Raw genomic sequence first — 26,165 nt, 5'->3', positions numbered from 1 at the left:
GGCCTGGGCTATGGTGAGCGGTAGAATAAATACTGCCTAACACTGAAAGCCTTGGGTTTGATTCCCCCAGCACAACAAAAGAATTATTTTAAATAGGAATGAGTTTGAATGGGCCGTCAGATCATTCAGAGGCTACCTGGGAACCAAGCAAACATTTGTGTATTGGAGCACTGAATCTACTACTACAGGTTACAAGTGTGCCAGACGTGCACAGTGGTCAGTGACATCATCTTGGAGGAGGCCACGCCCACTCCTCCCTGCCAGTGTGGTAAAGACAAAGATAAACAACACTGACCTAGATCATTCACGGGTCCTTGGCCAAACCCCACTTTAGCACTGGGAGTGTGGAGGAAGACTGCCAACTGAGTGAATGAGAGGGATCCAGGTTTGGGGACAAATGGGACTTAGGCTGATGTCAACTGCCTTGGCTCATAGTGCCTGAGTTCTACATTATGTAAGGCACGCTCTGCAAAGCCCAGCACCGTGAAGGCATCCACTGGTGACTGGTAGGGAGCCCTAGGTGTGCCAATGAAGCAAGCCCAGAAGGAAACACAGGATAGGGGTGTAGCTCAGTAGCAGAATGTGTGCTTAGTATGGCCAGGGGCCATAATTCCCTGCACCAAAATAAGTGAAACCAAAGACGACTGAGATAAAGTCGCTCTGTATTGGGCTCTCCCTGATGGGGACAAAGTCGCAGAAACAAGGGCGGGCAGGCATGAAAGAAAGGAGATTTTATTAAAAAGAAAAACAACAAAAGGGAGACGGGGCCAGAGCACAGGTTAGTCCATCCGCGCCTTCAGTGTCCTGGTGGTGATCTTGTCTTTTTCACTGTCGAGAGAGAAAAGTCACACACAATCCTGTCTCCTGTCTCTCCTGCCTGCCTCTCCTCTGGCCCTCAGCTATAAGAAAGGGAAAGGCTGCCTGGCGACCTAATAGTCTGCTGTCCTCTAGACTGTTATGAGGGCAGGACAGGCAAGGACAGGGGGCTTTGCCCCAGACACAGTTGGGGCTAGACTGAGACACCCTCCAAGGAGGGGAGGTCCTCAGGCCTACAGAGCAAGTGTTTTCACAAGCACCTGCTCTCACTGCAAAGGACATGACAACCTTGGATTGCTCAATTCTGCTTTCCAGAGCCCATGAAGGAAGGAGACACTGCTCCGTTCTATGAAGCTTCTGGCGATCGCCTCAGACAGGGAGAGTGCAGTGTGCACCTCAGGTCTGGCTGCAGACTGGGATGTGAGTTCTGGGCTGCAGACTAGAGGGCGTGGGGAGGATGGGGAGCCATGAGCCACTCAGTCTGAAGCAGTAGCTGCCCGTGATCATCCCTGAAACTTTGGGGACACTGTTAGGGAAGGAAAAACATGTCCACTGTGAGGAGACTCAGTCCTAGAGTGTCCTGAGGCCTGGAGGGTCTGGGCAGCACCTAGCTGCCTACCTCAGTAAAATTAACTCTACTGTTCTAGGCCTATTGTCTGCTTACTTCTTCCTTCTGTCCCTCTCTTCCTCAAACTAATCTTGAGTTCAAAATCCTCTTGCCTCAGCCTCCCCAGTGCTGAGAATACAAAAGTCCCGCCACCTGGGTGCAGTGACCAGGCTCTGCTTCCTGTGGTGCCTCTCTATCTTACAGAGGGTAGGTATGCTGCGGGGAAGGAGGAGACGCTCTCTGTGAAGTATTCAGCGTTCTCCCAGACTGTACTCACATGATGTGGACAATGACGCCCATGCCCGACACGGCATCCCTGTCCACAGCATTCAGCATGGCCTGAGAAATGGTCTCAAACAGGTGCTCTGGATCCTGCCAACAGAGCAAAGCGCTCAGACCTGGGCTCCTCAGCCCTCTTCTTTTCTGAACTCTTAGCTGCCCTGCTGTAGGCCCTGCCATGCCTGGAGTGAGAGACGGTTCCTCTCAGCTCCTTCCGTGGGAGGAAACAGGACAAAGAAAACACTTCAAACCCGAGAGTGTGATATTGGGTAAATGTCATAATTATATCCCGTTACAGAGCCTCCATTCCCCCTCTGAAAGGGAAGAGAATCTCCACCTGGTTCTGGCCTACTTCTCTGCAGCCTGAGACCATCCCACAGGTCTCACAGGTCCCCCAAAACCCAGCCCACCCAAACTTACAAGCCCACCCCTCAAACCTGCTCCTTCTCTTGGATTCTCCACCTTGACTCTGGCTGCCCCTCCATCCCCAGTCAGGACCAGCTAGACACCCCAGCTGTAGTCAGCGTCCCTCAGGCTCCTTCTACCAAAGGAAAGCATTTAAACAGGGTTTTCAGGGTCCCCCTCCCCTTCTCCAGCCCCATTTCACACATGCATTCTCCCACTGCAGGCACTCTCGACAGACTGGGCATTTGTAGCCCTACTGTACCCTAGTACAAGCTGTTTTGCCTGCCCCGGGGGCCAGCTTTTTCCTCTTGCTCCTCTAAGCAGGCATTTGAAGGTCTGCCTTGTTAATGGCAATAAACTTTGTGCCTGGCTTCCCCTAAGCCTGAAGAGTGCAACCTCCCTGTGAAGTGTAGCTCTAATGTTCTCACTGGGCACGCTCCTCAGTTCCCTGTCTGCGGGAATGCCCCCGTTCACAGCTGAGGTGAATGGAAGGTTGACTCACTTAGCACTCAGGAGGCAGAGGCAGGCAGATCAGAGTTCGAGGCTCAGCTCAGTCTACAAAGAGAGTTCTAGGGAAGTACAAACCCTGTCTTGAAAAAACACAACATTGATAAAAATGCCAGGCAGTGGTGGTGCATGCCTTTGATCCCAGCACTCGGGAGGCAGAGGCAGGAGGATCTCTAAGTACAAGGGCTACAGAGTGAGTTCTAGGACAGCCTGGGCTACTATAAAATAATAGTTTCTAATTCAGACCACCAACCTTCGGGCTCACTCTGCTGCTGCCTGTCCCGGGGAAGGAACCCAGAAAACCAGTATGATGCCGCTTTAGTAAACGTGACCAGGGTAGGTAAACAGGCTGTTCTCACTGCCAGCCCAGATGGAGCCCTCCAGTGGAGCAGCAGCCGCACCTTCCCCACTGCTCGCTGCTGCACAAACTCACCCCTCTCTGGTGGCCTGGGTACAGAGGCCAGCCTTGCTGTTGATAGCTTACCATGTTGGGCTCCCAGAGAGACTCACACATCCCATACATTTGTTCAGAGCAGGTGCCACTGACTACGAAGTCATCTGTCACCATGGGACAGCCAATGAGGTCCAGAGAGCAAATGAAGGGCTTAAAGGTCTTCGGGTCCAAGCCAGCAATGACAGGTTCTGTGTAGTAGGGACCAAACCTATGGTCGGGGTGAGAGAGAGTCCAGAGTTTGAGAGCACTGGCGCTCACACACACATGCCGGTTCAGACAGGGTGGGGTAGTGAGGGACGGGCCTCCTTTCCTTGTGGCCAGCTTTGTGCAGCCCCTCCCCCTCTCCTGGCACCTGGCAATGTTAAGGTGTGTTCATCTTCCTCTCTGACCTCTCCTCCTGGTCCTCCCTCCCTCCCTAATTTCTTGGAGAACTCTGCCTTCTCAACCTCTTTACTGATCCAAATCCCACCAGGACTACACCCAATTTGTACATCTACACGTCTACTTCTTGTATGAGACTCACCGTTTCTCATACAAGAGGTTGGCCACCATGCTCATCAGGGTGTAAGGCTTGATCTGCCGTCCTTCCTTCAGCTCGTACAGGTTCAGTCGGAACTTGAGACGCTGGGCACTGGGGTAGGAGAAGCAAGGAGTTAGTCATTGCTAAAAGTCCTCTGGTCTTCAACCTGTGGCGATCAGAACAACAGACGGGGACATACGATTTCTGTCCCTACCACAACACTTGAGCAGGTGCTCGCTGATGAGAAGGTGCCCACGAAGGACGACCCTAGGCCACCCCAGGAGTTCTGTGATAGACCCTGCATAGAACCAACCAATGCCACAAGTACTGAGCAAAAGAAGGAACCTCAAGACACGGGAACCAAGAGTCTTGGGGGTAAGTTCCATGTCATCTCTTACAGGCAAGGAACCTGAAGGCTACTGAATCAGGAGGTGCTGTGCACTGCAAGTGGGCACTAGTGAGAAGATTCTGCAGAAGGCCACAGTGAGGGAGGGCAGCCTGAGTCTTGAGTAAGCCTGGGCCGCTCTGGGTTCTGGAGACTCCACGATGCCTGACAAGCTTCCCTTCCAGCTCTCCTGATGTTACCAACTGCTGCTTCCAAGCTTCATGGTCCATCCTGGAAATCCTGACCCAACCTCTCCTCCCCCTCCTCTTCCCTTTTTGGTTGTTGTTATTTTATTTAGAGTGAGCGCCCACACGCTTGCAACATATCATACATGTGTAGGTCAGAGGGAAACTTGTAGGGAGTCAGCACTCTCCTTTCACCATCTGGATTGTAGGGACCCAACTCAGGTCACTTGCTTTGGCCACAAGCACTTTTCCCCATTAAGCCATATTGCCTTCCCTTTCCTCTTCTTTCCTGACTTTTCCCCAACTCCCTACTAAAAATAAGGTTCAGTCTTCTAGGTACAGCTCAAAAGCCTCCCGCACCCTATACTCTCCCTCTAGACTTTGATCCCCTAGATTCAACACACCACCAAGGTCTCTCCAAACCTAAGGTATAACTTCAAACCCTACCCCTTTGAGGGGGTTTGTCTTAGCTCCTCAAAACTGGCATCGAAAAAATCACCATCTTTTCCTGTCACAGTCCTAACCGCTGGACTTCAGTCACAACACAGAAAGAACTATCTTGGAAACGTCACAGCCAAGCACTAGACTGGATGTTAGCGTAGTTTCCTCAATAACCAGAAAGACTGGTTCCAGGATCCCCACAGATCTGAAGCCCAGCAGGGACATTTCTTATATGAAATGCCATTATTTCTTTTTCTTTTTTTTTTTTTGGTTCTTTTTTTCGGAGCTGGGGACCGAACCCAGGGCCTTGCGCTTCCTAGGCAAGCGCTCTACCACTGAGCTAAATCCCCAACCCCAATGCCATTATTTCTAAATCACTCTTTTAAAAAAAGATTTTATAAGTAAAAGTGCATTAACTGCATGTACACCTCACACCAGAAGAGGGCATCGGATCCCATTACAGATGGTTGGGAGCCACCATGTGGTTGCTGGGAATTGAACTCAGGAAGAGCAGCAGTCAGTGCTCTTAACCACTGAGCCATCTCTCCAGCCCTCTAAGTCACTTTTTAATGTGTAACCATGCCCTGGGTATTCACACACCCCTCAGTGACTGTGTACTAAAACCAATGTAAATACCATGTGAAGGGTTCTTCTACCCCAGTGTGGGGAATACTGACAGGAAAATTCTGAGCATGTTTAGTGTACATGAATCTTTTCCTCCAAATTCAGTCTACCCCCTCAGCCTAGGCTAACCTAGGCTAGGTAACCAGTGGACCTTAAAGTCAGGTATCAGTCTCCAGCTTCAAGCTCCCTTATAATCCCAGCATTACAGGCACGGGCCATCATGACTAATCTATCTTTCTTTCCCCAATGCTAGCAACTGAACCCAGGGCCTTGTATATGCTAAACATACACCACCACTGAACCACAGCCCCATTCTGGCCGAGTAGTTCTCATTTAAGCTACTTCAGTCTGACAGAGAACCTTCAGGGCGGACTGTATTATGCTTCAAACATAAAAAGGCACCGGGGAGATGGCTCAGTGGGTAAGAAAGAACACAGAACCCAAGTTCAACTCCCAACTCCCTCCCCCGAAAAGCAGCTTACAACTACAGTTCTGGGCAATCCATTGCCCCCTTCTGGCCTCCTGGGGCACAGCATGCAGCTGGTGCACAGACAGGTGGGCAAACATCCACACATAAAATAAACCTTTTAATAATAATGATGGAGCTGGAGAGATGGCTCGGTTGTTAAGAGGACTGACTGTTCTTCCGGAGGTCCTGAGTTCAAATCCCAGCAACCACATGGTGGCTCCCAACCATCTGTAATGGGATCTATCGATGCCCTCTTCTGGTGTGTCTGAAGACAGCTACAGTGTACTTATGTAGAATAAATAAATCTTTAAAAAATAATAATGATGACAACGATGATACAGGGTATGGGAGGTGGGCTTGAGGATGTAGGTCAACAGCGTGTTCATGTGCTTAAGCATTCAAAATTCTGGTTTCACTTTCTAGTACCAGGGTTGGGGGTCAGGGGAAGACTTGACTCTTGACCTCAATGGTCAATGAATCGATGAATGAATCTTTCTACGTCAATGACTCACCACGACCCATCCTTGAGACAGTGAGATGGGCCAGCGGGTAATAGCACCTACACCAAGCCTGACCAGTTCAAGGCCCGGAACCCACATGATGGAAAGGCAGAACCAACTCCTCTGACCTCCACACACAGGCTGTGGAACCTGGGCATACAAACACAATAAAATAATAGGAGAGACGGCTCAGTGGTTAAGAGCACTGACTGCTCTTCCACAGGTCCCGAGTTCAAGTCTCAGCACCCACATAATGGCTGACAACCGCCTGCATGCTCGGGGCATGAGGGCTGAGGGAGGGGAGAGGTTGTCCAAACATCTCATCTAACCTCTGCAGCCACTGCACATACGTGATGCACAGACACACAGACACACAAAATAAAAATAAGTAAAATTACAATCAATGAAGTTTGTGTTTAAAAAGTCCCACACTCGGTCCCCAGCTCCGGAAAAAAAAAAAAAAGAAGAAGAAGAAAAAGTCCCACACTTACTTTCCCACCACCAATCATAGCAACCAGAACCGACACACCAGGGCCATCACAACAACCCGTTTCTCCTCTCAGACTCTGCCGTCACTCAAATCACGTAACCACTGTCAACTAGGTAAGCTAAGTGGGAAGTTAAAACCCACTAGCTCTTCATGGTTGGTTATCATTCTGTATGTCTGCTTTGCCAACTACTGCTTTAGGGAATGCCCACGGTCTTTCGCTTAAGAAAGACCTACACTGGGATTGGTTATTTTGAACAAAAAAAAGACTCTCAATGAATCGCAGAATGAGACAGCTAGGCAGTAACAAAGATGCTTCTTCCCATAGAACCTAGTTAATGCCAGAAAACGTAGGTTAAGACCCATCTCTGTACCGCTGTAGTGTTCAGCTGAGTCTCACACTCAATCGTGGCTTTTGGCAGATGGCTGATGCCAGGCTACTCAAGACAGGCTGCTCAACGAAGAAACCTGGGTGAAGATGGGGTTGGTTAAGTGCAGGACACTTACACTGTCTGGACGTCAGTGGCCAGGCCGGCCAGGCCTATGTAGAGCCTGTCACCCATGGGAAAGATCTTCTGGAAGTCCGTGGTCACCATTTGGGCCTGGATTCCGAAACGCCTGTCTGCAGCGATGGCCACACAGTTCTTTCCCTTCATGGCCATGACGGCCCCTCCATTATAGGACATAACAGACTGGGGGCAAACAAATCAAGCGGCTCAGTCCGTGGAGCTAAGTGCGACCAAAACCTTCAGCTCAGTCCTAGACCCCAAAGCTCATATACCTGTGCCCTGTACTCTGGAGGCGCCAGGACGCCAGGAGCTCCGGCCTGAGATGGACTCAGTGGAGCAGCCAGGAACCGCATTCATCCGCATAGTCCTCCCACGTGCATTCTATTGACCACCAGGCCCTCTCCGTCCCGAACCCAATTCTTACCCGTCCATGTTTTCAGTTCCCACCCCAGACTTTTTTCCTTAGTCCCCAATCTCACCATGATTGCACTGTAATAGGAACCCGATCTCCACTGCGCTGCCTACAAACCGGTTCTGGCTTTCTCAGGGCCAACGTTCTTGCCGAGTCCTCCCCATTGGCTGGCGAACCACTTGGCTTGACTGGTTCAGCCTTCTATTGGATACCCAGCCCGTCAGTCACAAGTATGCATAGTTTGGTTGAGACAGCAAAACGGAGGTATGGAAAGCGGAAAGTGAAAAGTCACTGTGAGTGCGGAAGAGCCTGCAGTTCGGGGCATGTTGGGATCTTGGCGGATCTGGACTCCGGGCCGTCCCACCTTGGGGCGGAGTTTGCAACACGTGGGCTTGGAACTGGGCCTTGTAGGGCTGTTGCTGTAGCCGAGTAGGTAATCTGGGATTTACTGTGGTGCTGTAGGAGTTAGGCATTTTACTCAAGCTAGCTGACTTCATGTATTCATTCACAAATCCCTACTGTTTACCGGGATTTTTTGCGGGGCTGTGAATACCCATTGACCCCGAGTATACCGAAGGCGCCCATTCTTTGCGGAATGGGAAGACCGCGCCGAGGGTTCATGCTGAGAGGGTTCAATTCTAGAGTGGAGTTTTGTTTTGTTTTGTTTTGTTTTGTTTTGTTTTGTTTTGTCTTGCGGGAGTGGGCTACAGGTTGTTCCGCGTTTGGAGTTCCTCACCCCCAATCCCTGCTGGCGGACAGTCGTAGCCCTTAGTCTCTGTTCACTCTATAAAGAAACGTTCTATGCCACATCCAAGAGACTGACCGAGGATAGCCTGGGCCAACGGCTCCAGGGCGACCCAAGTGGGACGTGTGCGTCCCTCGTCGTCCCCTCCTGAGCACAATCCCCGTTCCCTCTGCCACAGCCAGGATTCGCTGTTCTTCCAGATCGGATTTGTTTCGCTGCATTTCTAAGCTACTGTAACTGCTTGCGTTGTGTTTGGTCTTGCGCCATATCGGACTCACTCCTATTGACTCAGCTCTCTGCCTAGGAAACAACCATCGCCGTCTCTGTGGCGCAATCGGTTAGCGCGTTCGGCTGTTAACCGAAAGGTTGGTGGTTCGAGCCCACCCAGGGACGGTTTGTATATTTTTGAGCGTGTCCTTTTAAGTCACTAATGTTCAAAAGCATTCGGTACCGATGTGCCAGAAGCAATAATCGTGATAAACCAACCCAGAGGGTCATTGTATTTAGAAGTCCGTTTGTAGTCAATGACCGGATGTCTCCCCAATGTCTCCCCACTATCTCTCACCATTCTCCCAATCAGGGTGACAGAAAACCAAAGCCAGGTTTCTGTCTCACTGCCATGTTTAACAATGCATTTTTCCTTGGATTAAGAATAAATTTTGCGGTGGAGGTTGGACAGCTCCCATTGTCTGCCTCAGTGGACGATATCAACTTGAAATAGGACATCTGTCCTGATGGACGGAAACAGTGCAGGGACAAAAAAAACCACAGGGACAAAGTGAGGGATAAAAGAGATAGCTGAAAGAGAAGGACCTAGCTGTCATCTACAGAGAAAGGCATACAATGAGGGGACCTAAGTAGACATAAGTAAGGAAGTAGGGCAAGAGTCCCGTCTCTGGGAGAAAAAAAGAGAGGAAAAGAGAGACAGTGAGGGAGATGGGGAAATAAATTCAGAGATCAACAAAGGGCATCGTTTGCAGAAGGGAGCGGTGTAAAGGACACAGGTAAAACTGCACACAAGCAAGGAAGAACCACTCTCTCCAACTACTGTCACCATTTAAAAAGGGATCTTCTCCTTCGAGTAGCTCTATATCCGATGGAAACATGCCTGTTCGTCCTTGCCTTCAAGTCCTTGCATGGTTCCTGCTCTCTGGGAACCTCTGATTTATGACCGATTGTGCTCACCACGAGTGGCAATCAGTTAGAGGACAGGGTAAGACACAAACCTGGTGGGAAATGAGGGTTTGCAGAGGGCATTGGAGGTGGGCAGGAGAGAATGTGCAAGGGGCTCAAAGGAAGTCTCTTCTGGACTCCCTCTCCCGTGTTTGCAGATGGGTGCAAGCCTAGAGGACCACCTGGAGCTCAGACACGACTGGAGCTGGGTCTTTTTAGGCTTGCCCTCACGGGTCCTGATCTGAGTCAAAGCCCAGCTTACCTACTGTGCCTAAAATAATACTTGACGTTGGCACCCGCCAAGTGCTTCCAGGTGGGTTAATGGACTAAAGTCGGAAAGACCAGAGAACTTGTGATACTGGCAGAGTTGAGTCAGGGTTTTTCCTGATGAACCACAGGAGTTAGCGATATAAATCCCAGCATGGGTGATTTATTGGACTTTTAGTGGATGGTGGGTCTTCAGTGTACTCCTACTCTCCAACGGTTTACTTGGAACTGGAACTTCTAGTTGTTTGAGGAGCGAATGGATACTCACTCCAGTAAGCAAAGGTAGCCAGGCGCCGCCCTTGGATCCCTGTTGCGGTAACCCTCCGTGTTGAGCACTTGTGTTTGATATAGCAGAGTTCAAAATGCCGGGACTCATGGGCCCTGATGACAGTTGACATGTCTAAGTCATGACCCCTTTCCACAGTAGCCTGTGAGCTCGTGGTACCCGATGTAGGGATTGGGAAGCAAGTGACCAATGCTCCCGTGGCCTCTTCCGCTCCCACTTGGACCACACAGTCTAAGCGGAAATCTCCTGCTCTTCCTCTACATTTGGCTATGCGGGCTGAGAGCTGAAGCTGGTGGGGTCACTGGGCGGCCTTCACAGGGCTCCTGATAAGCCGACCAGTGTATAAAAGCACTCACTTCGGGACTGCTTTAGCTTGGAACAAGGAGAGGAGGCAGGCTCGACAAAAATTCATTACTTAAACGAGCCAACCCACCGTTCAGGCGTTTAAAGGCATTTCAGGGGGCTGGGGATTTAGCTCAGTGGTAGAGCGCTTACCTAGGAAGCGCAAGGCCCTGGGTTCGGTCCCCAGCTCCGAAAAAAAGAACCAGAAAAAAGGCATTTCAGGCCGGATAATCGAGCGCTTTGGAGGGACAGTGACAGTGGGCACCCCCAATAAATCATAAGTAACGAATCAGCGAAATCGAGCGACCTAATGAGGCCCACGGTTCTTGTGGTAACGCAGAATCGATTCGCTTCCTTGGCGCCGTCTCTTCCAGCTCTCCTTCCTACCCTGCCCGGGGCCCGGGGCCGCTGGGGACCGGGGAGCGAGCGCTGGGTGGAGCCGAGGACGACAGTCGAAGTGGGCTGGCACCCGCCACCTTCGCGCTCGCCGGCCCCTCCGCGGCCGCGAGGGAGGCGCACCGGCGGCGAAAAGGCGCGCGTCCTCTCTCGACTCCTCGCTTCCTATTGCGTCGGGGCCTCTCGAATTCGGCTAGTTATTGTGTCTCTGGCTCGGCGCCCGAGTTCGTGTCTCGGGCTGCTCTCCCCGCCCCGGACTGCGTTCCATTCTTCTCCGCCCGAGCACGCTGAGCGCGCCAGCCTCGGCCACAGTCAAGCCCCGCGGCCACTGTGCGCTTTCCGCGAGGTGCGACGACCCCGAACCGGTGGGGGGCGGGCGGCGAGGGCACGTTCGGGGTCACACACGCACTTAGAAATCCCAAGAGATTCAGCTGGAGTGAGTGAACCTCACTCGGACGCGTGGCCGACGGCGCCGTGTCCCCCGCCCAAGCGCCCTTTGGTAGCGGCGAGGTACCGGGTGCTGCGAGACACATTTCCGCCTAGTCTGCATCTTACCATTTTCCTAGCTCCCCAGCTAGGGTAGGGATGGAGGGTCGGTGGGAGGGGGGGAGAACACACTTATTTTAGGTGGAGGAGGTGGTTTCATGATGGAAGGTAATACAACAGGACCTTTCCTCCGGGTTCAAGGGATCTGTTTGGATAAGAGGTGGTCTTCCCTTGGTTTGGGGGAAGCCCAGCGCTAGGCGGTGGGGAGCAGCTGGGCTAGCCTCTCCCCCTCTTCTTTCCCTCTCTGCAAACATCCTGAAGGAATGAGGTCACGTGGGTGAGTAGTGGGCGGGACCTACTCTTGTCTGGAGGAAAAAAGCCATTTTGCCCCCCCCACAGCCCCTCCCCTCCTCTATGGTCCCCTCCCCTCCCCACTCTCCCTCCCACCCCAAGCTGCTCTTACAAACTCCTTTCTTACCATAGGTTTCTCCCCTCCCGCCGACCGAGCGAGCGACAGGGCTGTGGTCCCCCTCCCCTCCCTTCCCTCCCTCCCTCCCATCCCCCCCTCCCCGAGATCCACCGGACCCCGAAGCCAGGTAAGCGGACGCCGACTCGCGCTTGCCTCCTTGCTACCTCGTAAGCGTCTAGGGCTGGCGACCGGGACCCGTTCACCTTTCCCTGCAAACCCCAGTGGGAGCCGGGAGCTCCGGCCTGGCCTGCTGCTCGCGTCCCCTTCCCGCCCGGCCAGCCGCTGTCCAAGCTCTCCCGGTCCGCCTTTCTTTCTCCCGTTCCCGGTCTCTCTCTCTTTTTTTTCCCCTTTCCTCCCTTCCAAGATGGCCGAAGTGGATTCCCCCTCTTAACGATTTGGAGTCTCCCTCGACCACCTCCTCTTTGTGCAGCAGCCCCCTGCTAAGACCCTGCTTGCGAGGTATCGAGGGGGAGGGTCCGGGCGGCCACGAGGGCTTTGGGGACGTACGCTAGGGTGGGTCTCGTCCCCGCGACCCGAGTGTCTCCACAAGCTGGAGCAGACTGTGGCTCTGGCCGATCAGCCCCCTCCGAGTCGGGCAAGGGTCGCCTCCCGAGTGGGCAGTGAGCGTGGTAGACGCGCGAGGACTTGAGGCCCGGAGGAAGGGGACTTGGCTTTCTGGCGGCCGAGGGAGGGCGCCCTAACTACTGGGGTCGGGATCTTGGGCACCTCCCCCAGAGGTCCCTTTCGTCCCGGTGCGAGGCGCCCCGCCCCCTCCCTGAACCACCTCGACCGAGCTTTTCCCCTACCTCCCTCCAGGGGCCCCACCAAACTTTGGCTCTAGGGAGGGAAGGAGTGGCCTCTCGGTCACTGGGGTGCCTGATCCTTTGACCTAGGCTTCAGGGGAAAGCACGGGCGGAGGGAGAAGAACGGCAGCGCGGAGAGATTTAGCATGTTCCTTTCCTTAGTGGCCAAGGGGTGCGATGAGCTGACCCTTCTGCCACTGGGGGTGAAAGGGGAACCGGCTACTCTTTTCTCCCTGAGCCCTGCGGCTGCTAGCTCTGAAAGCTGGGGAACCCTGGGCCTGCACACACCCCCGCGTCCTTCCAGCCTCCCAGGGGCGTCTAGGCAAGCCCCCTATTCTTCCATCCCTCACTTCCCGGGTCTATCCAAAATTGCTCTGGTTGCTTGATCGAGAAGAAGTGTGTATGTTTGTGTGAATTTTAATGTTTAATATGTACAGGTGTTGCCGTGAGTCTTCCCTGCGTCTTTGTCTCTCCTAGCCCCTAGCCGTGCTCCCGCCATCCCCCATGCTGCCTCAGTCTCTCTTGATCTCCCTCTCGCTGAGGGAGGGGCTTCTCTTAGCCAGCTCTCTTGGTCCTGGGCCTCCCGCTCTGGACTTCTTGCAGTTATCCTGTTCCTGAAACTCATGATTCCCCCCCCCCCCCCCAGCACACACACATCCCTGCTCCAAGGTGTTATTACTGTAATCCGAGGAGCATAAAGCCAGCTCTGTTGTAGCATTTTGGAGAGGTTTTCCCAGGGGTTCCCCTGGTTTGAGGTTGGGGCTTGCGCACTTAGAACTGTATTTGGAATGAGGCAGGAAGCAGCCTCCAGGATCCAGTCCGGCTGTCGCCTGACCCTGTTCAAGTTGAAGTATTGGGAGGTGAGCAGAGAAGGGAGAAAAGTAACTCCCCGAGTGATCTTGGTTTGATGGAACTGTTGCTATGGGAATGGAGAGAGCCCGACGTGGAAGAGGTCACATGTTACACAGGTCAGACGCCAACTGCAGCCCTTCAGCCTCTGACCCCACAGCGGAATTGGGGGCTGAACTGCCTTTGTTGCTGGAAGACTTAGATTATAATTTACCCTGAGAGGACTAGAGGTTCATAGGAGGTTAATGTCTGTGGCTCCAGTTTCAGGCAGGGATGTGATGGGGTGGGTGGAAATGATTTCCGCATCTGTGGAGTAGGAGCCTGGCTCCAGCCTAGCTGTGCGTGTGGTGATGTGTGTCTGGCCAAGTGTCTGTCTGGCTTGTGTATGTGACCACGGATTCTCTGGCTCTGGGGGCTGTGATGAAGGGGGTGTGTCTGGCTCTGGATTTGTGTATCTTGCGGTGCCACCCAGTGTATACTCTGTTTGTTTTTATTATTGTTTTTTTTTTTTATTCTGTCTTCAGGAACTGAGTGGTAGGAAGAACTGTCCCACTGTCAAAGGTTAGGAAAAGATAAGAGATTTCAATGTTCTGGTGCAGAATCCTCTCTCTGACCCATACATAAACACACAAGGTTTGGTGGCAGAGCTGGGTCTGTGAAGCCGGGAGGGGAACCAATGCTAGAGATTGTCTACACACTCTACTCTTGCTCACTCTGTTTTCCATTTTGCCTCAGTTTTCCCTTCTATACTGTGGAGGTGGTGTAAGGTTTTAATTAGCTTTGCCTCCCATTTAGCAGGCCCACAGGGTGGACTTACAGCCCTTCTTTGTAATTGCCCTCCATCCTCCTACCACCTGCTCAGCTCTTCCGCCTTCCGAGTAAGGAGCGCCCACCTGGATGCTGGCTTATGACATGAGAACAGGAGGCAGGCAGATGCTCCGCAGAGCATTGCCTGTTTTTCTGCCGAGTGACCTTGGGCAAGTCATATCTAAGTTTTTTTCATCTGCAAACTGAGAAGTCTGTACTACTTGCTTTCCGGGATCTGGTCCACCTCCGCTGTCAACTGCTCCAATGTGACCTTGAATGACCTCTCGTGGCCTGGGGCTTGGTTTGATTTGGCGCAATAGCGAGGCAGAAGGCAGTAGCTGTTGTCCCCGGGGGGCAGTAGGATCCGTAGCGTCAGTAGGCCAGTACCTACAGAAGAAAAGTCTAGTTTGGAGAGATGGGGGATGTCTGTCAGCTGTAGGCTGGAAGCCTAGGGAGGGAGCGGTGAGCCCAAATGGCAAGGGACTGGGTGCTAGGTGCTGACCAAACCCCTTTCCAGCCTGGGGCCCCTGGAATCCAGGAGCTAGAGCCAGAGAAGACTACAGACTGGGTTGGGGGTGGGGAGCTGTTGGAGGAACGGAGAAGAGACTGGTTTCTTTCCCAGCTCCATTGACACCAGTTCCAAATGTCTCAGCCCCCTTTCTGTTTCTTGGGACCTGTGTCTTCCACTTTTTCTTCCACAGGCCCTTTGTCTCTGCCACCTGTCCCCCATGGAGTGATGTGACACATCACTCCTTTTCCCTCTCCTCCCCACCAGCACCACAGTCCTCAGCATCAGGGAAGAATGAACTCTGGTCCTGATCCTGAGCAGGGAAATGGGGAGGGGGTGCTCTGGGGACGAGGAGCTCCTGTTTACAGCCACTCTTGGCACCTGCTGACAGGGCCCTGCAGGTAACCATGGCAATCAGGTGAGGAGCCAATCAGGGCCTCTCCCCACCCCCAGCCTCAGTAGTGGCTTTCTGAGGCCCCTAGGGATGGGAATGGGGATGGGGAGGCTCCCTTGCTCCCAGGGGAGACAAGGAACATTTCCATCCACACCGTCTCCTTCCCTTATGGCCCTGAGCTTAGAAAGAGAGCTGGGTAGCGGTGGGGTGGGGTGGGGGTGGGGTTGTTGTGTAAAACCTAAAATGACAGACTGTGTGGAGCTTCTGTACTTCTTAGGAACCTCTGTCTCTTTGCAAATGAAGTGTGTGGGTGAAGAGCACATATATTCTTGTGTGTGTGTGTGTGTGTGTGTGTGTGTGTGTGTGTGTGTACGCGTGCGTGCTGGGTGGAGGGGATTTACCCTAGCATCCTGAGTTCCCTGGCAGAATCCTACTCTGATACAGTTTGTGAGTTTGTGTCTCTGGACACAGACACACACAAGGCAAGCAGTCACATGAAGTACCTTTGGAAGCCCAGACAGCACGTACGCACGCACGGTGGCTATTACACACGCTCAAAAAGACAGCCACTTGGAGTTTGTTCTATCCTCTGGATGGTTGTAATAATATTTGGGCTTCTTGCCAGAGACTGCGTTACCATGGAAACAACTAAACAGTAGAGTAGCCAGCAGCCTCTTTGAAATTGTGTTGGGGGAACCCCTGCAGGGAGTACCAGCTAAGGCCACCTAGAGGGGCAGGAACTCTACTGCAGGCTTGCAGGTCAGGGGTAGCCGCCTCAGGGCCGGGTCTCTGGGCCACCTCTGGCCGGCTTGTTCTCTTTTCTCTTTTCTGCAACTTGGTGTCTGTCGAAAGTGTAGCCTTTTGTGTGGCTCCATCTATCCCAGCCTCTGGACAGGTGCCCTGGGGCTTTATTAGCTGTTTGGGTTCTGGCCAGCCTCACCCTGGGGTCTCTATAGAAACTGCAGATGCTGGCTGTGAATTTCTTGTCCTAGAAAACCCTGTGTGGTGGCTTTAGAAATCTTTCTGGAAAAGAGAGAAGAGTGTGCGTTGTAAAGGAGCGGTTGGGGCTTGGCCAGCCTCTCGAGGCTCCTGGGCTTTTTGCTCTGGGAGAGAGGAAAGAGGTAGTAGCCCCCTTCGGTTCAGAGCCAGCATCGAACCGACCTCTGCCTCCCAGGCCTGGCCAGGTGCGTTGGGAAGCGCAGAGAGCGCCCTGGCTCTGCGGCAGGGGTCGGGAGAGCCTGTGCTTTGTTGGTGGCCAGCCTATAAACAGGTGGCAACAGGTGGGAAGCAATTCATGAGAGTGGGTTCCTAGACCATGCACGGTGGAGAGCAGTTAGTGTGCTGGTGGGGCTGGGGAGTGGGTGACATGGGGCGGTTCCTGCCACGGGACAGTAAAGGTCTTTTTGCCAGGCCCTTGGATCACCTGTAGAGTGCAATGTCAAGTTGGGCCCGCAGCTTCTTTATAACATGGGACAAATGAAAGCCAGCCTCAGGGTTGGCCAGGAAGCCGAAGGGCCAGCATGTCGTAGACTTGCAAGGAGCTGTCTGTGTCCAGAGACATTAGAGGAAGGCGGTGTTCTAAGCCCCGAGTGGGACACAGTCAAGAGACAGGTGGTGGGCCTGCCTGCGTCCTGGTGTCTCTCTGGACGGTCTCCTCATGAAGGATCTCATTGGTGGAGTGGCGATGAATTCTGTTTTCTTTTCTCATTTTCTCATTTTGGCATGTGAATTCTGTTGTCTGTGCTAGTTCTTTTTTTTTTTTTTTTTTTTTTTTAAAGATTTATTTTATTTTATGTATGAGTACTGTGTTGCTGTCTCAGACACACCAGAAGAGGGCATCAGATCCATCACAGATGGTTGTGAGCCACCATGTGGTTGCTGGGAATTGAACTCAGGACCTCTGGAAGAGCAGTCAGTGCTCTTAACCGCTGAGCCATCTCTCCAGCCCCCGTCTGTGCTAGTTCTTAAAGCTCTTGGTACTCGGTAAATACCTGACCACTTGAATGGATATGGGTTGGAACCAGGAATATTGTTAAAAAGTTTTTTATTGCGTTTATTTTCTGTGTGCGGCATGCATGTCCAAGTGTGAGTAATCAAAGGACAACTTGCAGGCTTCATTCTCTTCTCTTCCCACTGTGCCGAGCTCTCTCACAGGCCCACAGGTCCCGGGAAGGTCTTTAGAAGCACCAATATCTTCCCTTTTCCTGTTCTCCCACATCCACCTTGAAGAGTTGGGTAGTGCTTCCTATGTGCTGACTTCAGTCTTTCCTACTGCTTCTGAAATGGTATATGACCTTGCTTCTCAAGGTGGCAGAAACTTCCTGAGCCCCCACCACCCAGTGAACACTCAGAGGGTGGGCCAGAGGCAGCCAGTGTCAAACTGGTACCCAGTTGCACATCCGAAACAGGAAAGAAACGGGCTTTGGGCCCAGGGGGAAGCAGTGCAGGGAAGCAACTAAGGGTGGCTGGGTTTCTGACCCCATTTCTGTTTCCCAGGGTGACCCTTCTCAGGTCTCAGTCCTGACCCCGGCAACATGCATCGGACCACACGGATTAAAATCACGGAGCTGAACCCTCACCTCATGTGTGCCCTCTGTGGGGGCTACTTCATCGACGCCACCACGATTGTGGAATGCTTACATTCCTGTGAGTTGAGTTTGGGGGTGCCCAGCTTGGGGACACTGCTTAGGGAAACTGGAGGACATCCCTTACTGCCCTGGAGAGCGGACCCTGGGTTACTGAGAGAGACTGCCAAGAAGGGACAATGAGAGTGTGTGTGTGTGTGTGTGTGTGTGTGTGTGTGTGTGTGTGTGTGTGTGTGTAGGGGTGTGGTGTGTGTGTCCTGGACCCAGCAGCTCATTCCTGGGACAGCATCAGAAACCTCCAGTTTTTCTGATTTCTCTGGCTGAAGTTTGACCCCTGTAGATTCAGGGGTCACTCCTTCGCACTGCCAGATTGGTTACAAGAGATCCAGGACTAATAAGGTGCCTTACCTGGCTAGCTCAGGGGAGCCTAGAACTTGGCGCACCTTCTGTGTTAGACAGGACACCACCCTGGCTCATAGTTAGAGGGCACATCCTCCCTCAAGGCGAGACAAGGTACCATAGCCCAGACGTGTGAGCTGCTGGGTCATAGCGGAACAGATAGCTGAGTGTAATCACAGGCCTGGGCAAGGAGGGGCTCTGACTGTCTTCTCTCTGTCCACACTCCAAGTCTGCAAAACCTGCATCGTGCGCTACTTGGAGACCAACAAATACTGCCCCATGTGTGATGTCCAGGTCCATAAAACACGGCCACTGCTCAGCATCAGGTGGGCTTCTGTCCCCATACCCCGCCTCCCAGCGGCTTCCGGCTTGACATAGGCTAAGAGATGCCACCAGGAACGTGCATGCCTGAACGCTGGGTCAGAAGAAGGGGTCCAAGGCCTGTCCCTGGCTAGAGAGGTGAAGGTGCTGTGGTCGCTAATGTCCGTCTCCATTCTTTCCCAGATCAGACAAAACCCTCCAGGACATTGTCTACAAGTTGGTGCCTGGGCTTTTTAAAGGTATCACGAACCCCGGTGTTGTCTTGCCCCTGGCCCCCATCACTGTCCCACGCTCACCCCTGCACTCACACACACACCCCCTCTTCATCCCTCACTCCCCTCCTTCCCAGCTGTCACCCACTCATCCCCGCCTCCTTCCTTTAGATGAGATGAAACGGAGACGGGACTTCTACGCGGCATACCCCCTGACAGAGGGTGAGTGTGTGTTCCTTCACTCTGAAGCTACAAGCACATTCTGGTTCCTGAAGCAACGTGACTGACTGGGGCCGCCCCAGCTGTGAATGTACCAGCTTTGGCCCCACTGTCCCTCTGACCTCCAGCAGACCTCCCAGCTAGAACCCTGTCCAGGGTTAAGAGCACTGACTACTCTTCCTGAGGTCCTGAGTTCAATTCCCAATAAACACATGGTGGCTCACAACCATCTGTAATGGGATCTGATGCCCTCTTTTGGTATCTGAAGACAGTGACAATGTATTTATAAATAAATAAATCTTATAAACAAATACCCCCTCGCACCCTCCCTACCTCCTTCCCTAGGTCCTCAGTCCCTTGCTCTGTTTTTGACCAATCCCCTTGTCTCCCTCTGCAGTCCCCAACGGCTCCAACGAGGACCGAGGTGAGGTCCTGGAACAGGAGAAGGGGGCTCTGGGTGACGACGAGATTGTCAGCCTGTCCATTGAGTTCTATGAAGGCGTCAGGCAAGTTCAACCTCGGCCCCTTTTCTACCCTGGCCCATTCTCCAATCAGACATGCATGTGTCCTGCAGCTCCAGTCTACAGCTTCTTTCTCTCGCCTTCCAGGGACCGAGAGGAGAAGAAGAGCCTCGTGGAGAATGGGGACGGGGACAAGGAGAAGGTGCACCTTGGGCCTGTCCAGGAGTGGGCTGTGGGCTGAGAGTGCTTGGACACACCTTCTCACTGGGGCCTCTTCCCCCACAGACAGGAGTGCGGTTCCTGCGATGCCCGGCGGCCATGACCGTGATGCACCTCGCCAAGTTCCTCCGCAACAAAATGGATGTGCCCAGCAAGTACAAGGTGAATGCCCGTGCTGTCTCAGACAGCACAGCTCTGTCGGTGTGTCTGACTGGTGGGCATCATAGCCAGCACATAGCGTATAGCTGGGCCTAGCTCAACTATTGAGGATAAGATGGTCTGTAATTGTTTTAGTTGGTGTACAGAGGGCCTAGGTGTATGCATGCAAATGCCAGGCCTTTGATAGGGCCAAGGAACTCCAAGACACAGACTGGTAAACCATGCTGGACACAGGGTCCCTAGGAGGTCTCTGATACACTTGACCTTGATTCTTGGACAAGCTCCTAGGTACAAGCTTCCCTTAGCCTCCACCGAGGGTAGGGAGATAGTAAACGTTGTGGCGCTCTTAACATCAGGTCAGATGTACGGATGGTGTGAAAGCTGCTTCTGTGGTTCCCTTAGGGGTACAGGCAAGAGTCTGGGTCAAAAGGGTCCTAGAGAGAAGCCTCCCCCTCCCCGTCAGTGGGTTGGCGTTTCTTGGGAGAAGGGAAGTCACATCTATAGTCGGGAGAGAACTCCTGGAGTCCACCTTTTCAATTCACTTACCTCTATCCCCTAAGGCTCCCAACCCTGGCAGCCAGGGTCCCGTGGGTGTCATCCCCTCCCTCTCTCCCTCCCTCCCTCCCTCCAGGTGGAGATCCTCTATGAAGACGAGCCCCTGAAGGAATACTACACCTTAATGGACATAGCCTACATCTACCCGTGGCGGAGGGTAAGCCAGTGAGCAGGTGACAGAGGTGGGGTAATCTAAGGTCCTACCTGGCCAGGCCTGGCATTGGTCAGTGGCCACAGTGACACGAGACACCCTCTTATGTCAGACACCCCTTCCCGTCTCTGGAGCCAAGCCAGGCCCTGACGGCTCAGCACTCCCAGGTCAGCTCTAGGCCATTTCTTTTTTTGTTTGTTTATTTAAGACAGTTTTTCCCTGGCGGCCTCAAATTTGGTATGGAGTCCAGGCTGGCCTGGACTGAGTTCAGCAGTCCAGCCTCCGGGGTGCTGAGGTTACTGGCATACCTCTCACATGTCCCTTGTGGATGCCCTGGTTACTACCACTCAGACTTGGGGTCAGCAGTCAGGGCAGCCACCGTGGAATGTGATACCTTGGTACTGCATGATCTCCAACCCCCCCCCAAGTCTCTCACCCCCTTCTTCAGTGGGTCTGTGTCTCTTTATTTGGTTGTCTGGCTCTGTCTGTTCACTCTGCAGGGCCTCTCCTCTTCAAGGCTCAGACCTTTGCTCCCGGTTGGGCCCTGGTTGGGTACAGGGATGGGTGGTCCCTGGTGGCTCGCTCTTCTAACACTCCCTTTTTCTTACTGCTGGCCTTTTCCTTCTCACCACAGAATGGGCCTCTCCCCCTCAAGTACCGTGTCCAGCCAGCCTGCAAGAGGCTCACCCTACCCACAGTGCCAACTCCCTCAGAAGGCACCAACACCAGCGGGGCCTCCGAGTGTGAGTCAGTCAGCGACAAGGCTCCCAGCCCTGCCACCCTTCCGGCCACCTCCTCCTCCTTGCCCAGCCCTGCGACCCCATCCCATGGCTCTCCCAGCTCCCACGGCCCCCCAGCCACCCATCCTACCTCCCCCACTCCACCTTCAACTGCTGCTGGAACCACCACAGCTACCAATGGGGGCACTTCGAACTGCCTGCAGACGCCATCCTCCACCAGCAGGGGGCGCAAGATGACTGTTAATGGAGCTCCTTGCCCCCCTTAACTTGAGGAAAGGGACCCTCTCCTTCCGCAGCCATCTTTTCCCTCCTTTTTACTTTTTCTGGCCCCCCTTTTCCACTTTGACTTTCCCTGGTTCCTCCCATCTTCAGAGTGGGAGGTGGGTTTTATAAATAAATCTATCTATATATATATAAATATATATATGTACATAGGAAAAACCAAATATACATACTTATTTTCTATGGACCAACCAGATTAATTTAAATGCCACAGGAAACGAAGTGTGTGTGTGTGTGTGTGTGTGTGTGTGGTGTGTGTGTGTGTGTGTGTATGAGTGGGGGGTGTCCAGGTCTAGGGGTCTTCTGTAATTCACTCTGCTGTTCTGGAAGGGGGGTTACCTGGTAGTCTTAAGGGGTCATTGGAAGTATTAACGTCCTTCCCTATGTCCCTTCTAGTTTCCCGGGCAGAGGGCATGTTGGGTCCCTAAGCCCTAGCTGCCTACGGGCTCCATCTTGGCTGTTTCCCATCCCTGTCCAAGCCCCCAACTGTTGAATGTTCAGTCACTGAGACAGTGCCTTTTACAAGTGCAGTTTGTCCTCTGGCTGTGAGCATCAAGTGGCTGCGGAGATTCCCCTCATCTCCTCAGACAGTGGGAACCTTGTTCAAAGAACTGATTAAGTTCTGAACCCTCCCCCCTTTCCTCCTGTGTGTGGAAGAGAAGACCCTGGCCCTGCAAAGTCTATGTGTGACTTTGGCATTGTGAACACTTCATTTTCTCCTGCCCTACCCTGACCCAGGAACCCAATCTAGCAAGACTGGAGGTGACAGTCACTGGGGGGCCCAGAGCCGAGGGTTGGGGTGGGTAACCCCTGACAAGCACAGACTCCAGTTCTGCCAAAAGCTAACGGCCCTCCAGTCCACTTCCTCACCCCCAGCGGAGGCCAGGCAGGGATAGGACAGAGGCATCTAGAAGCACAAGAAGATAAAGAATGGGCCCACCCCAACTCTACCTGGTGGACCACCTATTATGGGCAAACCTTGCCCACCTGGTTTTCCTCAAGTGTACATAGATCTGGGGGGCGGGGGGAGGACAGGGTATTGGCTTAGTGTGTGAGGTTCTAAACCCATGGGTCTGTTTGTACCATGTCCTGAGTCTAAGGTCCTGTGACTATACCCTCCTGTCCTGGGTCATTTGTATCTCTTGGCTTTGTAATAAATGCTGCCTACACTCTTAAGCTTGTGGTTCTTTGGGACCGAGGGGGGAGGGGGAAGGGAGGGGTGCTCCCCAACCTCACTGTGCTAACTGCAGTGGATCTGAACTGCCCCACTTTGGCCAGCAGATGCCCTCTGTCACCACAGATCGCGCTCTAGAAGACCTGTGAGCCTTGCCAGTGACCACAGGGACAGTTGGAGGGTGGGTCTCAGCATTTAATGACAGCTTTACCAGGGTCTGCTCTCCGCTGCCCAAGAGGAGAGCACAAGTTTCTCAGGGAACCACTGCTCACAAGCAGATGTAGTCCTTGGATGTTACTTTCTGTGGGTGGCACCACTGCCTTCAAGGAAGGGAGGCCTGGAAGAGGCTCGCAGTCTCGGTACCCCTCAGAGCGGGGAGCCTACTTCCGCTTTCTGTACCTGCTCACTCTTGTGGGTACCATCACAGTAAGGGGGCCGCCGAGTGGCCTTGCAGGTACAGAGGGCCACTGTGCGTGTCTCTTCGGCCTTGAACTTGAGTGGGGAAAGGCCAGTGCGCTGGAAGAAGTGGGAGCCATCGCAGAAGGGCTGGTGAGAGAAAGAGAGAAGTTAGAGGGGGGCGAGGGCACTATCGTTTCCCTGAGCCCTGCAATGTGTGTGTGTGTGGGGGGAGGGGTCACAGGAAGGCTGTTGTGAGAATAATGTCTCTATGGAATTGCAAGCACTTCTCATTGTTCACCTTTGGGAGACGCAGAAGGCCAGGACCATTTGCAAGGAGAACTTGGCCTCAAGTAGAGGCCACATTACCACCCACAGGTACCATGTGACATTAAAAGGTTGGCATTTCCTGTTGTTCGGCTTTTACATTTTTTAAATTGTGCGTGTGTGTGTGCTGTGTGCACAAGAAGTCACGGAACGACTTGTGGGGACTTGGTTTTCTCCTTTCAGCATGTGGGCCCTGGGGATCACACAAGTCAGCAAAGCTGCAGGGCAACCTTTACCTACTGAGCGTCTTGCCAGCCAAGTTCTCATGTGACCCAGACCTACCTTGAACTCCAATCTTCCTGCCTCCACCTTCCAAGAGCTAGGACTATGGCTAAATGTTGCTACACCCTGTTTACTGAGTGTTGGGATAGACTCTGGGGCTTCAACAAACAACAAAGGCTCCATCAACTGGGTAATTATCCCCACCCTCACCCTCAGTTTTTGTGTGTTTTGTTTTGTGTTTTTTAACAGCTAGGTGAATCCCCATTGGCTCATGAAAGCGGACTCACCGAAGGAGAGAGCCCAGCACCCCAGTGCCTTTCCAGGGTGGGGTCAGTCTTGCCGGGATACAGGAAACAATAAGCAAGGGGGTGTCTACAACAACCTGCCTGCCTGTCATAGCCTTACTGATATAAGCACCATGTCTCTCAGGAGAACCCTTCAAAGCAGAGGACGGTGAAGGCCCAAAGAGGGGAGACACCTTGTTAGGGGCAGGGGGTGAAGAGCAATGTACTGGTGAAAACCAGCACCTTGTCTAAAGGGCACAGAGCAGGCCTACCCTACCCATAGTCCTCTGGCTGGCATGCCCTTGGAACTGCCCCACCCTCTGGAATACCTGTCCAAAGGCCACAAAGTAAGCCTTCAGAGCTGGGTTTCTCATCCCAACCACACAGCACGGGGAAATGGGGTAGAGTTCTCCAGAAGGAAAGGGAGAGGCTCCGGCACAGGGAAGACTGTACAGCAGGGTTGGCATCAGAGGCAGCAGGCAAGCAGGAAAAGTCCCATCCAAGGTGAGAAGAGAGGAAAGAGACCTAGGAGGGGACAACTGGGGAAGACTGAACAGAATCGTCCCAGCTGTGAGGTCCAAGGCCTGGCACATGGACAGATGCTACTTGAAGGAGAAGGGCATGGAGACCAGACAAGTCCTTGGTGTCTTGGAGCTGGAGACCAGATGTACACACAGAGGCAGAACTTCGAGGAGAGAAGACTAAAGCAGCCACAGAGCTGTGGTCATTACTGAAGGGCCGTCATCCATTTCTGTGCTTCTCGGGAGGGACATGCACATACGCTGACAACGCCTATCCCCACAGTGGTGTCCTTGGCCTGTAAGCTGGTTCCCGCCATGGAGCCCTGTCCCCCAATTGTACCTCGGGTATATATAGAAAGAAGGGAAAAATGGGGCTGGAGAGATGGCTCAGTGGTTAAGAACACTGACTGGGGGGCTGGAGAGATGGCTCAGTGGTTAAGAGCACTGTCTGCTCTTCCAGAGGTCCTGAGTTCAATCCCCAGCAACCACATGGTGGCTCACAACCATCTGTAATGGGATCTGATGCCCTCTTCTGGTGTGTCTGAAGACAGCAACAATGTACTCATATAAATAAATAAAAAGGTGGGGAGGGAGAATGTGGACGGACTGAAAGTTCCCAGGATATACCATGCTGACCTCAAGCAAGAGGGGGATGGAGATGGGTGTCTGGGTATCACACTGCCAGGCCTAACTGTTAGCTTCTGAGATCAGGCCTGTTCAGGACAGTATGACCATAGACGTGTCACACGTAAGTAAGTGAAAGGCTACAGGAATAACTCACCTGATTCTTACTTCGGCCACATACACACCACCTGTAGGTTTTCCCGGCAACCAGCTCCAACCTGATGGGTGTTTTCTGTGCCACCACTGGCTTGGCTGGATCTTTGGGGAACCATCGGGCCTATGACCAGGATGGATGAGTGGCTCAGGGTCATCCCAAGCTTTGGAATGTACTTTTAGTTGGCAGGGTCCCGTAACTTTCTTCAAACTCTGGGGTTTGTCCTCCCCTCAGCGGGAATCCTGGCTCCTTGCTTTCTGTCCTGTGGTCCACCAAACCTTCCCCAGAGCATGCTGGGAGCGAGGGTGTCCCTGTCGCTGTCTTTGACGTAGCTCTAGAGGCTTGGGGAATTGATGGGACTTGTGCAGGGAGAAGACTTGAGGTGTACTCACCAACCAAGAGGAGATTTCCCGCCTCTGACACAGCTTCGTCAAGGCAGACAGGCAGATGTGATTTGGAAACAGAAAGATACGATCAGTGGAGAAGGGAAGACACCGGAAGCCCATCAGGGAAGGGAAAGACCACAGGCCAAAGGAGCGTAGAAGCTATTTTTTTTTTTTTTTTAAAGAAAGGTTGGGAAAAGGGTCAAAGAAAAGGCCCTGCGGATCTAGGCATCTACTCTGGCGCTCCCTCCGGAAAAAGACTGCCCCGTGGGGACGCCGGCCGAGGGGTGGAGTCTGACCCTGGGCCGGGGGAGGCGGGGCCGAACGGCCAGGGGTCACCAAAGAGGGGACGCTCACCCAGACACCGCGCATGACCACAGCGTGCAGGCTCGTCCCCACGCTGCGCATGGCCTCTTTACGCGTCGCCGCGTCCGGTTCGCCGCCTTCTCCGCCCCGCCCCCAAGGAAGACACCGCCCGGCCCCGCATAGGAGGGGCAGGGCCGAGCCGCCCTGGAGCCGGCAGGTGCCGCCCTGGCCCTACAGAGTCCAAGGCAGTGCAGCGCTGCAGAGCTCGGATGTCTGCATCTTCACCTGGCCCGCACATTTTGTGCATTCCGGCTTGAACTATTCTTACGAGTACTTGGCGAAAAGG

The 26,165-nt window shown here is 53.2% G+C and overlaps 3 protein-coding genes and 1 non-coding gene across 8 annotated transcripts; 2 read left to right on the top strand and 2 right to left on the bottom strand.

Moving 5' to 3' along the window:
• Window positions 1-646: 646 nt before the first annotated feature.
• Window positions 647-7,743, bottom strand: Psmb3 (proteasome 20S subunit beta 3). Its single transcript, NM_017285.2, has 6 exons — window positions 7,668-7,743; window positions 7,187-7,371; window positions 3,592-3,699; window positions 3,099-3,276; window positions 1,701-1,795; window positions 647-828 (listed from the first exon to the last, which is right to left on the bottom strand). Exons 1-6 carry the CDS (start codon window positions 7,668-7,670, stop codon window positions 780-782), a joined length of 618 nt encoding a protein of 205 aa, NP_058981.1. The 5' UTR covers window positions 7,671-7,743; the 3' UTR covers window positions 647-779.
• A 921-nt stretch (window positions 7,744-8,664) lies between these two features.
• On the top strand, window positions 8,665-8,738 carry Trnan-guu10 (transfer RNA asparagine (anticodon GUU) 10). Its single transcript has one exon. It is a non-coding gene; the product is annotated as a tRNA-Asn (tRNA).
• Window positions 8,739-9,919: 1,181 nt separating this feature from the next.
• On the top strand, window positions 9,920-22,604 carry Pcgf2 (polycomb group ring finger 2). Of its 5 annotated transcripts, none has more exons than XM_039085606.2 (11): window positions 9,920-11,155; window positions 11,779-11,891; window positions 17,622-17,771; window positions 18,339-18,435; window positions 18,614-18,669; window positions 18,814-18,864; window positions 19,259-19,367; window positions 19,470-19,524; window positions 19,608-19,703; window positions 20,332-20,412; window positions 21,041-22,604. In XM_039085606.2, the coding sequence occupies exons 3-11, from the start codon at window positions 17,660-17,662 to the stop codon at window positions 21,410-21,412; spliced, it is 1,029 nt and encodes a 342-aa protein (XP_038941534.1). In that variant the 5' UTR covers window positions 9,920-11,155; window positions 11,779-11,891; window positions 17,622-17,659; the 3' UTR covers window positions 21,413-22,604. The 5 variants fall into 5 exon arrangements, with proteins under 5 accessions (XP_038941534.1, XP_008766193.1, XP_008766194.1 ...); XM_008767971.3 differs by having other exon boundaries at window positions 9,920-11,632; XM_008767972.3 differs by lacking the exons at window positions 9,920-11,155; window positions 11,779-11,891 and adding an exon at window positions 11,903-12,223.
• Window positions 22,605-22,790: 186 nt separating this feature from the next.
• Window positions 22,791-25,822, bottom strand: Cisd3 (CDGSH iron sulfur domain 3). Its single transcript, NM_001105835.1, has 4 exons — window positions 25,523-25,822; window positions 25,134-25,253; window positions 24,161-24,278; window positions 22,791-23,148 (listed from the first exon to the last, which is right to left on the bottom strand). Exons 1-4 carry the CDS (start codon window positions 25,634-25,636, stop codon window positions 23,024-23,026), a joined length of 477 nt encoding a protein of 158 aa, NP_001099305.1. The 5' UTR covers window positions 25,637-25,822; the 3' UTR covers window positions 22,791-23,023.
• Window positions 25,823-26,165: the final 343 nt, after the last annotated feature.

The sequence above is a fragment of the Rattus norvegicus genome, chromosome 10, assembly GCF_036323735.1.
Source record: "Rattus norvegicus strain BN/NHsdMcwi chromosome 10, GRCr8, whole genome shotgun sequence".
NCBI classification, from domain to species: domain Eukaryota; kingdom Metazoa; phylum Chordata; class Mammalia; order Rodentia; family Muridae; genus Rattus; species Rattus norvegicus.
The sequence above is the reverse complement of the archived record's forward strand: the minus strand, read 5'-3'. Positions and strand labels throughout refer to the sequence as shown.